Source organism: Benincasa hispida, chromosome 11 (assembly GCF_009727055.1).
Source record: "Benincasa hispida cultivar B227 chromosome 11, ASM972705v1, whole genome shotgun sequence".
In the NCBI taxonomy this organism is placed as follows: domain Eukaryota; kingdom Viridiplantae; phylum Streptophyta; class Magnoliopsida; order Cucurbitales; family Cucurbitaceae; genus Benincasa; species Benincasa hispida.
The window spans coordinates 22249872-22264516 of record NC_052359.1 but is presented as its reverse complement, the minus strand read 5'-3'; the positions used below and the strand labels follow the sequence as shown (position 1 = coordinate 22264516).

The following is a 14645-nucleotide window of genomic DNA, read 5'->3' as shown; positions in this document are numbered from 1 at the left end:
AATGGGTTGGGTTGGTTCGGTTCCATCGGTTCCTTTAAAAAAATAACTTGGAATCACTAATGAAAAACACATAAGATTCCACAATCCACAATAACAATATCCAAATCTATTATAACAAAACAAGTCTCCAAAATTCAAGTTCATAATATGAGCACAACATCTAAAATGCAATAATTCACCATCCAAAATAAGAGACTTTCAAATCTTTAGTTTTCTCTTCATATATTAGATTGTTGAATCATTTAAAGTTGCATTATCAACATTAATTGAAAAAACTTTATCAACACCCCAATCCAATAAACAACATTCAATTACTTTACCAATTGTCTCTCCATTATGATTTGGCACTTGATAAAAATTCAATATTCTTTTATGTAAATTCCATTCAGAATCAAGAAAATGTGCTGTAAGAACCATATAATTGATGTTCTGTAAGGAAGCCCAAATATTTGTTGTTAGACTCACTCTTTGACCACTTTTGATTAAAATTGATTTCAACAATTTTTTTCATCCATATACAGCTGTTAAATATCCCTAGCAATTGTGATTCTTGAAGGAATGTCAAACTTAGGACATACAAGATTACAAACTTTAAACCCCTCCGTTTCTACAAATCTAAATGGTACCTCAGACAATACTAGCATCTTAGCACATGCATTTCTAAATCTTTGTTGACTAAAGGTAGTAGTAAAAAAAATCATATTGATAGAACCTTTAGCATCAATTTCATTTGGTTGAAATTTTAATATGGTTTGCCCTTTAGGTTGCTTCTAAATGGATAATTTTTGCATTGTTTTCACAAGTGCTTCCATAAGGTACTAATTCAACATGAAGAAGTGTCACAAGTATAATCTTTATCACAATAATTACATTTGCATCTTATACCCTCGGTGTTAGATCTCTCCATCTTTGTAAAGTGATCCCACACTGAAGATAATGGCTTAGTTGGTTTTCTCTTGCCAATGACTGTCATTTCCGATGGGTTAGAACATGCATCGGGGACGAGAGTATTTATAGGTGGTGATTCATTGTCGATCAACTCACTATTTTTCATCTACAATATTAACAAATAAAGAAAAACAAAAAAAATTGTGAGCATAGGTGAACCATTAACCTGCGAGGAATAAATAAATAAATATATATATATAAAGAGTTTAATGGCTAACCAGTAACCAATGAAGTAATATGAGCCTATGAGAATGGGATTCAGGAATATGAAAGTTTAAAACGAAGAAGAAGAGGCTCGGAGAGGGAGATAATGGTTGTGGCTGACATCTGACTACTAATGGCGGTGGTTGTGGCTAACGTCGGAGAGGAAAAGGCTCGAAGAGGGAGATAATGGATATGAAACTAAAACCCAATGGGATTTGAGAGTTGGACTCGGAAGTCGGACGAAGAGGGATTAGTATTTAGTCGATTAGGGACTTCAAATTCACTAAGATATGAAGACACAAGACAAAAAGGAAGGATTCGAAATTTCGACGGAAAGGAAAGTTGGACTCGGAGACGGAGACGGCATGACACAGAAGACAGGAAAGGAAAGTTGAAACGACATTGGCTGGGATTGGCGCGTTAAAAGGAAAGTTGAAACGACTGCTGAGAAGTTGAAAAGAAATGTCATTAATATTATGGTGGCACGTTGAAAAGAAATGGAATTGGATCGGTTTGGTTCGAACCAAATGTTTATACTATAAACCCGAGAACTGAACCGACCAACTCGGGTTTATTAAAAAAAAACCCCAAACCAAACATTTTTTTAACCAACCCAAAATAGTTGGGTTGGGTTGGGTTGCTCGATTTTTTCGGGTCTTCGATTTTTTTTAACACCCCTAGGAGGTGTTGTCACCTTTTGATGCAATTAGATTGCATGAGAAATGTGATCAAAACCAGCTCAAGTTGCTGAGATTCATGAGCTATGCAAGTTTGATTTTCTAGTTTCTGTGAAGAAATGTTCTTCATCTCCTTGCTGAAAAAACCAATAGAATTCTCCTAAAGTCTCCGTTGAATTCAAGCTCATTTTAGATACCACAACCCAATCTAAGGTAGTCTACAAACATTTGGAGTCAAGATTCAAGCTAATTTCTAGATTGAAAAAGTTCTTCAAAGGTAACTTCTCAAAACCCTCTTATTTCTTATGAACTTGCTTACTTAGATGCTAAAATTGATGAATTAAAGTGCTTAATGATCCTGATTTCTTCCGCTAATTGCATGCTAACTCCAACATACTCTTGATCAGCTGGCTAAGTTATATGTTGACCGAGTTGTGAGCCAGTTTGGAGCTCCAATATTTATTATATCAAATAGAGATCTAAGATTCACTTCAAAGTTCTAGCCTAGTTTACAAAAGGCACTTGGTACTAAGCTGCATTTCAGTACAGCCTTTCATCCACAGATAGATGGATAGTTGGAACAATTCAGACTCTTGAAGATATGTTGAGAGCCTGTGTATTGTAGTTTAAAGGTAGCTGGAGTACACATTTGTCATTAGCAGAATTTGCTTATAATAATAACTATCATTCCTATATCAGTATGGCACCGTATGAGGCTTTGCATGGAAGACCTTGTAGAACTTCAGTTTATTGTAATGAGGTTGGCAAAAGACAGTTGATAGAACTAGAGTTAGTCCAGACAACATTAGAAAATGTTAAGGTAATCAGAGAAAATTTGAAGATAGCTCATGATCGACAGAAGAGCTATGCAGATAAAAGAAGAAGAGAGTTAGAGTTTGAGATCGGAGATCGAGTATTTCTAAAGTTGTCACCATGGAAAGGAATACTCAGATTTGACAATAAAGGTAAGTTAAGTCCCAGATACATAGAACCCTACGAGATAATTGCACATGTAGGGCCAGCAGCTTACAAATTTGCTTTACCTACTGAGTTATCTAAGATATATGATGTTTTCCATGTATCCATGTTATGGAAGTATGTACCCAACCCTACTCACATTCTCCGAGAACAACCAGTCCAACTAAAAGAGAATTTATCTTATGAAGAGGAACCAGTTCAGATCCTAGATAGAAAATAGTAGGTGTTAAGAAACAAAACTATTCCACTAGTAAAAGTCTTATGAAAGAACCATGAAGTTGAGGAAGCTACATGGGATGCTAAAGATCAGATGAAAAATAGATATCCACATATATTCACATAAGGAGTTTCAGACAAATTTTGAGGATGAAATTTCTTCAAGGGGAAGGTGAATTGTAAATCCCTGAACTTGTTTTACTGGTTAATCAAGTTTAAGGCCTCTTAATTATGAGTTTAGATGTGAATTAATATCAATGGAATAAGTAAGTTAAGTATGTATAGTGAATAATGCGTCTGAAGTATAAGGGAAGGAAAATTTTCTAAGTGTTATGGCTATATGTGTTCAAGTTGAACATGGTTGATGCGTAGAGAGTTGGAGAAGTCTATTAATGGTAAGCCAAAAAAAGGCAAGAAAATATGTTAAGTATGGAACATTGGATTCTTGGGTGAAGTAGGAACAAGTTAACACCTAGAGAGAGAGTAAAGGGCTCTAGGCGTTGGTACTAGAAGGCGCCATGCGACCAAGCCGATTGAATGATGCAGTCGAAGGTCCAAGAAGAGGGACGTTATGGCTAAGTACAACAAGTGGTATGAAGGATTTATGCCACCAACCTTATATGTCATTATTGAGGACTAAGCTAGTGAATGATGCAGCAGACGATCATGCATTGAAAGGAGAAGTCTTAGATGGACGTAAGGCCATGCGATCAAGCTTAAGCTGAGGAATTCAACTTAATTAATGGGTAAGTAAGCTAGGTGAAAATCCTGTCAATAAAGGGATAAGCTTTCCATGTGGCAAGTTTAAGCAAACTCTTCATGAAAACCCAAGTATAAATAGGCTTAACTAAGAAGGAGACTGTTTTACCAAAATTTCCTTTAATGCCTAAGTGGGGGAGTATTGTTGCCATCTGAAGATTTTGGAAGTTGAATAACTCTCAACCAACTAAATGAGAATTTGAGGGATTTCTGATCGATTCTAGAGGAAATAATGCTTAAATTCTAAGGTAAGCAAAAGCTAAAATGTTTAGGAGCATTTTATCTAAAAGAAGTTTAGTTAAATGAATGTTGGAATTAAAGTTATGAAATCTAAAAGTTTGAATTTGGAATGATGTTGTGGATGAATAAGCAGGCAGCTGTATACGAAGAACAAGCACACGCAGCTGACTCAATGATGTTATATGTTAATGCATTCAACATAGCCAATCCACAACAAATGTTATGCCTTAATGCATACAACTGACTCATCTGACTCATTCGTTTTTGCCACATTGAAGTGGACCATCATATTAAGAACATGCTCCCTAACAGATGATCCCTCGCTCATCCTAGCAATGAAGATGAACTTGAGAGCGTCATGCTTGATGTGTGTGGACGGTTGCCCAAACATCTCATGCAATGACTCCATGATCTCACGTGCAGTGATCATGGTCTCATGCTTTGTGGCCATGACTTCAGTTAAGCCTGCCAAAATGTAGACTTTGGCCTTGTCATTGGCCTTGATCCACCTATCATAGGCATCACAAACATTTTGTGATAGGTTGGGTCTAGAAATTGGAGGACGTTACTCCATCCAAACAAACATGAGGTTTTCAATCACCAACACAATATTTATTGTATTCTTCTACGTTGTATAATTTTCATCGATTAGTTTTACCAAGCAATGAGATAATAGTGCTAGTCATATTTCTAAGTAAGCTGACACAAAACAAATTATTTATTTTAAGAAATTTTTTGCATAACTCATTTAATCCAATCAAGTTTTAGCAAAAATAAATAAATAAATAATGAACCCTAATATCATTTTATTTTGCAAAGATACTTCATTTATTTAGAATAAATGTCACCTCAAGGTGTATGCCTATTCTTTCATTGAATTGAGACACTCTCAACCAAGTATTATACCAAAACAACTCTTAGTCCTATAATGCTTAGTTACCATTGATTTGCTCAAGAAATCATTAACTTGCTTGATGTTTTCATATAAGTGTAACTTCATTTTCAATCCTATAATCCTGCCCCAATAAGCTAGTCTCAGGGAAGGACAATACTGGTACAATTGATCATAGTGATCATATCCATTTCTAGAGTTTGCTCTGTCCTTTTCCATAAAAACACCTTCCTAAGAGGGACACTCTCAGGGCACCACGAGGCCAAGCATGAAAAAACATTACGAACTAATGAAGGAAACTGTAGGATGTGTTGATACACGTCCTTCTCCCACTTACTATAAACACTTTCTACATTCACCTCGATATTGACCCATGCATACATCTTCCTAGAAGAGGATGTAACCAACGCCTCACGAGGTCGAGCATGGATCTCATGGTGTGAACTTTTAGGGAGAGTGTAAATGAAAACTGACATATTATGTACATCATTTTTCTCTCACTAAGTGTATTTAAAAAAAAAAAATAGGGTTAGCTTTACTTAGGAAAAATTCAGATTTTTCTAAGTCATTGTTAAGTTGACCCAATATGACACTTATATAAAATAGTTAACAATATATTATTAAACAATTTAATAAATTTTAATCATTTATTGCATGCATATAAAATGTTTGACTAATTCACCTCCTAGGTCGATTTTCAAGTAGGGGTGTTCCCTTTCGGTCAACTTAAGTACCCTAATTCTAGATAGAACTTTCCTTAGAAAAAGATCCCTTATAGGCAAACATTTTATAAATTTAATCTTCTATTAACTCTTTTTAATCCTATTAAAAAAAATAAAAGATTAAACCTAATCTCTAATCTTTATTAGAAATATTTTATCATAAAGTTTTAATATTCAATTTTTAAACCTTTTAAAAATCATGAATTAAAACCCTATATTTGCATGCAACTCTTTATTATAAATTTAATTTCTATATCATATAAATTTCATATACTTAATGAAATTAAAACCTATAACATGCATCTAAAGACATTACCAATATAACGATTATATTTAAACTAAATAATGTCATGCATCATGCATAATTTGTTTTAGTTATCATTTTTCCTTAATCATGCAATATAATTCTTATATTGAGAATAATGAAATAAAACCTTATTATATGCATTTTACTTTCATTAACATTCATAATATAATTATTATATTAATATTAATGAAAACTATATAGTATACATGTTTTTAATCCTTCATTAAAACATTATAATATACAAACTATGTTATAATCATGCAAAGTATATAGTATGTATCATGCATCTATATACTTTTAAATATAACAACTATATTTAAATATGATGCATGATCATGCTTAACCTATGGTGGAATTTTAAACTATATGCAATATTTGATGCAACATACAATTGATATAATTTAAAACATACATCACATGCATTATTAAATTATATAGCAATAATAGGCCGGAATTTTGGCATCCTAAAAAAGTATAAAATAAATAAAATTACAATAATTTAAAACATTTAATAAAGAATGTAATTAATATTAGAGATGTCCAAAAAATCCACAGGGTCGGGGCCCCGCAGGGACCCGCCTCGAACGGGGCGGAGAATCCCCAAATACACAGGGAATGGGGGGAGGGAAGTAGGAATTTTTTTCCCCATTTACAATTCGGGGCCAGGGACGGGGAATATATTCCCCGTCCCGGCCCCGCCCCGACTTTGTATAATAATTATAAATTTTAAAAAATATATATTTATAGACTTTATTAAGATAATTATAGATGTTTTAATTATTTAAGTTCAAGATTTTTATTACTTTAATTCTTTAGATGTTGTATTATTTAAGATAGGATGCTCTAAATATTGAATTTTAATTTTTACAAATTATGAGAATTTAGCATTTAAATTATATTTTTTAAATTGCATGTGTATTATTCTTTTAATTAGTAAAATTGATAATATTTCATTTGAATGAAAATTCCATTGAAAATGTTTAAAGAATTGTAAAAATATATATTTAATTGAAATTTTAAAAAATGTTAGAGAAAAATAAAGGTGGAAAATTCTTTCCAGTGGACATCTCTAACTAATTTGGCACCAACTTCTCTAATTAGGGCTCCAAAACCCTAATTTTCGTATCTTTACATCCCAAAAAAAAAAAAAAAAAAAAAAAAAAAAAAAAAAAAAACTTTGTCCAAAAGAATCGAAAGCGTACAAACAATGAGGATGCTTTTATGACGCACAAAAGATGACGGCTAGACAGCACCCTCCACAAAATTCTCAAGTCTGCACTCCGAATTTCGATTTTCTACTTTGAACTTTTCACAGCCAAAAAATGCCACTATTAACACAAACTTATATGATTCAATTTACAAACAATTTACGCAATGAATTAAATTCATAACATCTATTATGCAATTTCCAAGATAAATTCACAACATTCACATGAAAGTAGAATTTGCACCTACCTAATTAATTCTGATTTCTCTAAACTAAAATAAAAATAAATTAATTGGACTTTGATACCAATTGAAGGGATTGAATCTCAATGCAAAAGTGTTTTAACATTTTTTGTCTTTGAATTGGGATAAGAAAAATTACCGAATTTATAAACAAAAGTTAGGGATAAGCAAGATTTTTCCATTGATTAGAAAAAATACCTTTTGGAGGTTGATTCTTCAAGAAAATCCTTTGCACAATCTCCCAAGAACTTGAATGAAAAGACACCACTGATAGCATTGTGTTAGAGTGTTGAGTGAGGGTTGCGATGCGCTGGTCAGGGGCATTTTGGTCATTTCTCCTCCTTTGAAGCATGGATGCTCAAATCACCTCTAAATTTCTTCAAATTAATTCCATTTGACTCCAATTGCTCGGTTCCACCTCTTCGGTGCTCAATACCTACAAAATAGGATAATTAACATTAAAAATCCATTAACAAGCCTAAATTAAGCTAGGAGATATACCTCTTTGGTGCTCACGCAAGTTGATGGATTTCTTACTGATGTGTTGGTCATACCAATGCTTTGTCTTCTCTTTATAGGTTTTCGCAGTTTCATAGGGGTTGAGCCTTTATCATTTAATTCATTTAATTGTAATTTCCTAGCATCTCCAGCAACTTCCAAATCCAAGTTAAGCTTTTTTACTGCCCAAAATGCTTTATGTTCTAGCTTCAGTGACAGGTGACAGACTTTCCCAAACACAAGGGCATATGGGGACATTCCAATTGGCGTTTTATATGCAGTGCGATATGCCCAAAGTGCGACATATATCCTTTGTGCCCAGTCTTTTCGATGTGTTGACAACTTTCTCCATGATTGAATTGATTTCCCTATTGGAGACTTTTGCTTGCTTGTTCATTTGAGGGTGATAGTGAAGGGAAACTCAACATGAGGAGATTCTTGAGCAAAAGCTGATCGTCCAAATTCCATTTCGATTGAAGTATAAATTTATAGTACAACAAATAGATTATGCAATCAAAGTAAATTACAGCATACTTTTCAAATAAAATACATAGTTCAAGGGATATTACCTTTAAAGAACACTTCTTCTTGTATCCCTCGAATGGTCACGAAGTCCTCAATCAAACAAAAACAAGAACTTGATGATCTTCTTAAAGTGAATCACGAACCAAATGGGAATAGTATACTCAGGGTGAGAACCCAGAAGTGGTATGCCCTGACTATTTTGGTTAAAAGGATATTTGTGAGTTTGGAGGAGGAAGTCGATTGAAGAAAAAGCACTATCGCATAGCAACCTTCTCGATCGTTTAGGCTATCGCATAGCAAAACTTTCTAGTGCATAGACTAGCGTATAGACAAAGAGAGTCTATCGTATATGCTCTGTGTTTGTCGTGTAGACTATCGCATCGGTTATTCTTTGTGATCTTTAGTAATTAGTTTCTTTATCTTAGTCTAAGAAGTAAAATGAAAAAATCCCAATTGCCATAAAATTTTCATAACCACTCACTAAGGTAGTTTTTGAGAAAAAAGGATCAATTAAGCTTGCAAACCTTTTGCTCTTGACCCTGCTGTATAAACCCTTCTGGTTCAGACATATAGATACTCTCTTCAAGAAAGCTATTCAGAAAAGCTGTCTTGACATCCATTTTCCATATTTCATAATCATAAAATGTGGCTATAGATAAGAGTATTCTAATAAACTTTACCATGGCAACTGGAGAGAAGATTTCTTCAACATCTAACCCCTTTCTTTGGGTAAACCCTTTTGCCACAAGTCGAGCTTTGTAGGTCTATACCTTACCAGCTTGATCTCATTTTCTCTTGTAGATCCATTTACAACCGATGGGTTTTACCCCTTCCGGTTGATCTACAAGATACCAAACATAATTGAAATATATAGATTCCATTTCAAGATCCATAGCTTTAATCCATTGGTCTTTGTCCACATCGTTCATTGCTTGATTAAAAGACATCAGATCCTCTAAACCATCATCTGGTATGATGAATTGATTTTCAATTAAACCCATATACCGGTCAGGCTATTGCACAACCCTCCCACTATGACAAGGCATTCTCAACTCTTGAGAAGGATGTGAAGTATCAGTTTCATCAACAACTCTTATTGAAGGACCTGCTCGATCAACAACTCTTGTTGATAAATCTGTCGTTTCTCTGGACATTTCTTCTATTACTAGCTTACTGCGAGGTTGATGGTTCTTTATATAATCTTCCTCTAGAAAGGTTGCGTTTGTCAATACAAATACTTTACTTCCTAACGATCATAAAAGAAACCACCTTTTGTTTCTTTTGAGTAGCCTACAAATAGACATACTTTTGAACGGTGTTCCAGCTTTTTAGGATTCAGCACCAACACATGTGTTGGACAATCTCAAATCCTGAACTGATGTAAAATTCCTTTTCGCCCCATCCAGAGCTCGTAAGGCACTTAAGAAACGCTTTTCGAGGGAACTATGTTCAAAATATACATTGCAGTCTTAACTGCGTGTCCCCAAATAGAATTTGGTAACTGAGCGTAACTCATCATGGAACGAACCATGTCCAACAAGGTTCTATTTCTCCTCTCTGCCACATCGTTCTGCTGAGGTGTGCCATGGGCTGTGAGTTGAGACTGAATTCCATGTTCTATCAAATAGTTCTGGAATTCTATATCCAAATCTAAGAAGCACAGACACAGATACAGATACATGATACGGATACGATAAGATATGGCGATACGTTAATTTCTAAAAACCTAAGATACGGATATGTTGAAGATACGCATTATATATATATATTATAACGTCTAATTAATTTCTATAATACATATTTTAAGTTAGATTAGAATAGATTCAAGAAGAGAGTGAAAACTTGAAAAAAAAATCCAGTGATGTCGAGTGATTGTTGAGTGACTAAAGTAGACGATAGGAAAGAAATAGAAGATGAAGATTGAATAATGAAGTTGAGGATGAAGGAGGTATGTATCATGATTGAAATAGTGAGAGAAAAAGGGAAGAATGAAGATTTAATTACGTTTCGAGTTTTTTTTAAAAAAAAATATGTTTTATCATGTTTAATTTATTTTGTTTTGAATTGCTCAATTTAAGTGGACTTCTATGTTTGGAAGTAATTTTAAAGGGTTAAAATCACTTTTGTCATTTTCAAAATCACCGTGAAACATGTTCTTCAAAACTAATTTTGATGATATGAAAATTGCATTTAAAAGTGTAAAATTGAAAATTAAATTAATTTTGAGTAATTAAAATTGTGTCTTTGAGTGATTTTAAAAATGAAAAAAGTGATTTTTAAAGATTTTAAAATCACTCCTAAACATGCACTAAAATAAAATGGGTTATAAGTTGGGTTTTTAAATGGTTGGGCTTAAATTTGAAACAAAAAATTGACCCACGTATCCCTTTCACGTATCTGAAAGCAGATACCCGTATTTGAAAAATAAAAATAAAAATAAAAATAATCAGATACTTCAAATCACGTATCAGACACGTATCTACCACGTATCTGGACGTATCCGTATCCTATTCGTATCTGATACCGATTCTCTGCACAATTAGAAGTATCTGTACTTCCTAGGTCCAAATGCTCACTACCTCGATCCGATCGAAGTGCTTTAATCTTTTTACTAAATGGTTTTCAACCTCAGCCTTATACTCTTTGAACTTTTCAAGAGTTTTAGATTTTTGGTGCATTAGGTAAACATGCCCATACCTGGAATAATCATCTATAAAACTGATGAAATATTCATACCCTCCTCTTGCTTAAACATTTAGAGGCCCACAAAGGTCTGAGTGAATCAGTTCTAGAGGTTCTTTGGCTCAAAGACCTTTTCCAGAAAAAGTTCTTTTTGTCATTTTACCCTCAAGACAAGACTCACATGGTGGTAATGAATTGTCTTCCAACTTATTTAGATGACCGTTCTTAACCAATCTCTCAATCCTGTTAAGATTTATGTGTCCCAGTCTCAAGTGCCAAAGATAGGCATTTGGAGAAATCTTCCTCTTCTTATGAGTCCCAAAAGTTTTAAACATCTCTATGTTCAAAATAGCTTTGACCTCAGTTGGTTTTAACATGTACAAGTTATTTTCTAATTTTGCAGAGCAAATCTGTTTATTTCACATTTTGATGAACACTTCACATTTTCGAAATAAACTTTATAATTTTGTTCTAGCAAACAGGAGACAGAAATTAGATCCCTTTTCATAGAAGGAATATAATATACATTTTTCAAATAATTGTACTTATCTCCTATAAATAACTTCATATCTCCCACTGCTTTGGCTGAAACAATCTCCCCGGTCTCTACTTTAAAGATTGTTTCACCTTCTGTCAACTATCTCCAGGAACTTGTTTCCTTTGAGATAGTACATACATGATTAACGGCACCTAAATCAATTATCCAGATTTTATCGTTTTCCACTAAACATTCTTCGATAAGAGGAAATCATATTTATCTTGTTGTTCAAATTCAGCATTCTCATCTACATAATTCATGATTTCAGATGAGTTGGGAGATAGAGGACAATCCTCTGTTAAAACTCTTTTGGTATAATCAACCACTAGTAATTTGTTTGTTGATTTGATTTTACTGTTATGTACATTAGAAGTGAGTATTACAGAATTCGACATGCTAATAAAATTCAAACAAATTCTAATTAGCAAATTGTAACTAAATCCAAAATCAAATTTTAGCAAAAGCAATAATGTACCTATAACCATTATTTATTTACAACGATATTTTAGTGAGTCAGAATATATGCTACCGAGGGGCAGTCAGATACTCCTTCACTAAAACAAATAATTTTGACCAAACACTATTCCCAGAATAACTCTTATTTCTACTATCTCCGAAATAACTCTTATTCCTATAGTCATTTGATTATCGTTTTTGGCCAAGATCTTTACTGACAACTTAGTAATTCTTATAAGTGTGACCCACCATTTTCATATCCTATAGGACGGTATGAATTTGCCTCTGAAATAGAAGACAACATCCAAAATGGAACTATAAGACCCTATTCATTTTACTGAAGCTTGTGTTGTTCCAAATCCTATGTTAGAACCCTCCGAGGGGATAGCCATCGCTAAACTACTAGCAAAGGGCCGCCTAAACCAAACCAACAGGCGCAACAGGAATCTCACGGTTCAGACTAATGGAAGAGACCGTAGGATATATTGACACATATCCTTCACCTACTTAGTATGAACTACTTCCTCCGTTTACCTTGATATTGACTCATACAAAACACTCTCCGAAGGGAGGTCATTCCCAGGGTGACACGAAGCATCATATGAATCTCATGGTGTAAACTATGTGGAGACGTGGTAGTTGAAATCTATTTATCATATAATAGGCTTATATTTGAACAACTTCCTCTTATTCACTGTAATCTAGATTTAAGCTAAAAATACTTTCCGAAGGGAGGTCACTCCCAGGGTGACACGAAGTACCGCTTAAATCTAGATTGTTAACTCTCAGAGACGTGAGAGCTAAAAATAACGTATCGTATATGTTATTAATCTCCCACCGAAGTTTTCTAATAACTCTATCATATGGAAGTTATTAAACTGCCACTGAAGTGTTCTATTTTGGGTAGATTTATACTTAGGTTCTTTTCGGCTAATAAAACAACCTTAAGTCTATGTGGTTTATCCAAGTATAACTCTTATAATTGGACTTTAACCTAGGATGTCTAGGTGATAAACCATTTTACTACCTCACATCACTCACGTATGCTCATAAAACCGATTACTAACGCTCAATTATTCGGCCATAAATCCCAGGTAGGAGGTGTTCCGTAACCCGTCAACTTAAGTACCCCCAGCCTTAGACAGGATTATATATAGGTTGAGTTTGTAACCTAGGTTTTATAAGTTTTAACAATTAAAACAGGTGGTCAACCTACGTGAGCATGCAACTGTTGTTTATGGATTTTAAATGTCTAACCCAATTTTATAACAACTTATAAAACTTTAGACATGTTATTCATCCATAACATACATAAGGCATTCAAATTTAATATAACATTTACATTAAATACAAGAAACCCTAACATGCATACTATATATTATAACAATTATAACATACTTTAAATGCATGTTACATGCTTCCTATGATGGGATTTTAAATCTAAATGGCATATTATATGCATATACAAGATTTATTTAATTATAACATACATCAAATGCATAAATAATTAAACACAAACTGATATGGTTTTAGTTTTGGCAAAAAAAAAACAAGCAAACGAAAGCCTAACTATTACAAAATAGCTTTCGAATAGCTCCCAGACCGCTCGAACCGCTCCAAAACAAACTCAAGTAGCTTGAACCGGACCCGAATCATTTGGACCGGACCAGCCAAGTCTGAACCAGACCAGCCAAGAACCATTCGAAGCTGAACTAGACCAGACCACAAGAGAACTGGTTGAATTGGCAGCCCTTGCACATGTTCAACATCTCGCTAAGTTTCATCGTTTAGCAATGACGACCATCATCTTGCATTTTGCCAGATCGTTTAATAAATTCTTGATCGTTTAGCACACGAAAAAGGTAAACGATCGTTTAATGCCATCGCATAGCATTCAACACATCGCCCAGCTGTCGCACAAAGGTATGCGATCGCATAGTGTTATCGCATAGAACCTCAATGCATCGCTTAGCTCCTACATAGAGGTAAATGATCGCGTAGTGTTATCGCATAGCAATTCAACGCATCGTTTAGCTCCCGATCAAAGATAAACGATCGTAATAAGCGATCGCTCAGGGCTATCGTATAGCTCTTCATAACTATCGCTTAGTTCTATCGTATAGAACCAAACGATCGCTTAACACCATCGTCTAGCGCTGCATGTCATCGTTCAGTATTCGTCGTGTAGCTAAACGATCACTTAGCTCCATCGTATAGAACATTATCGTGTCATTCAACATCGTAGGTAAGCAATTTTTTTAGTTTCATCACATAGAAACTTCAACACTTCGTTTACACGATCGCTTAGCTCTGCATCTAAACGATCGCCCAACACTATCGCGTAGCACTTCATCGCATCGCTTAGTGCGCATCGTTGCTAAATGAGCGTATAGTACCATCGTATAGTAAATTCAAAGTATCGTTTAGTTCCCATGCCAAAGCTAAACGATCGATTAATGTTATCGTATAGCAAATTGAACGCATCGTTTAGCTCCCGCAGGTACACGATTGTCTAGCGTTCAACATCACAGCGATCAGCATCCATTGCTATACG

General features: G+C 34.3%; 1 protein-coding gene across 1 annotated transcript; it reads left to right on the top strand.

Annotated features, from left to right (window-relative positions):
- Positions 1-2529: 2529 nt before the first annotated feature.
- Positions 2530-3027, top strand: LOC120090614. The gene has a single exon (XM_039048333.1). It carries the CDS (start codon positions 2530-2532, stop codon positions 3025-3027), a length of 498 nt encoding a protein of 165 aa, XP_038904261.1.
- Positions 3028-14645: the final 11618 nt, after the last annotated feature.

Bases quoted from the DNA above. Each gene is read 5' to 3' on its own strand.
- LOC120090614 (XM_039048333.1), top strand. From the start codon at position 2,530: ATGGCACCGTATGAGGCTTTGCATGGAAGACCTTGTAGAACTTCAGTT.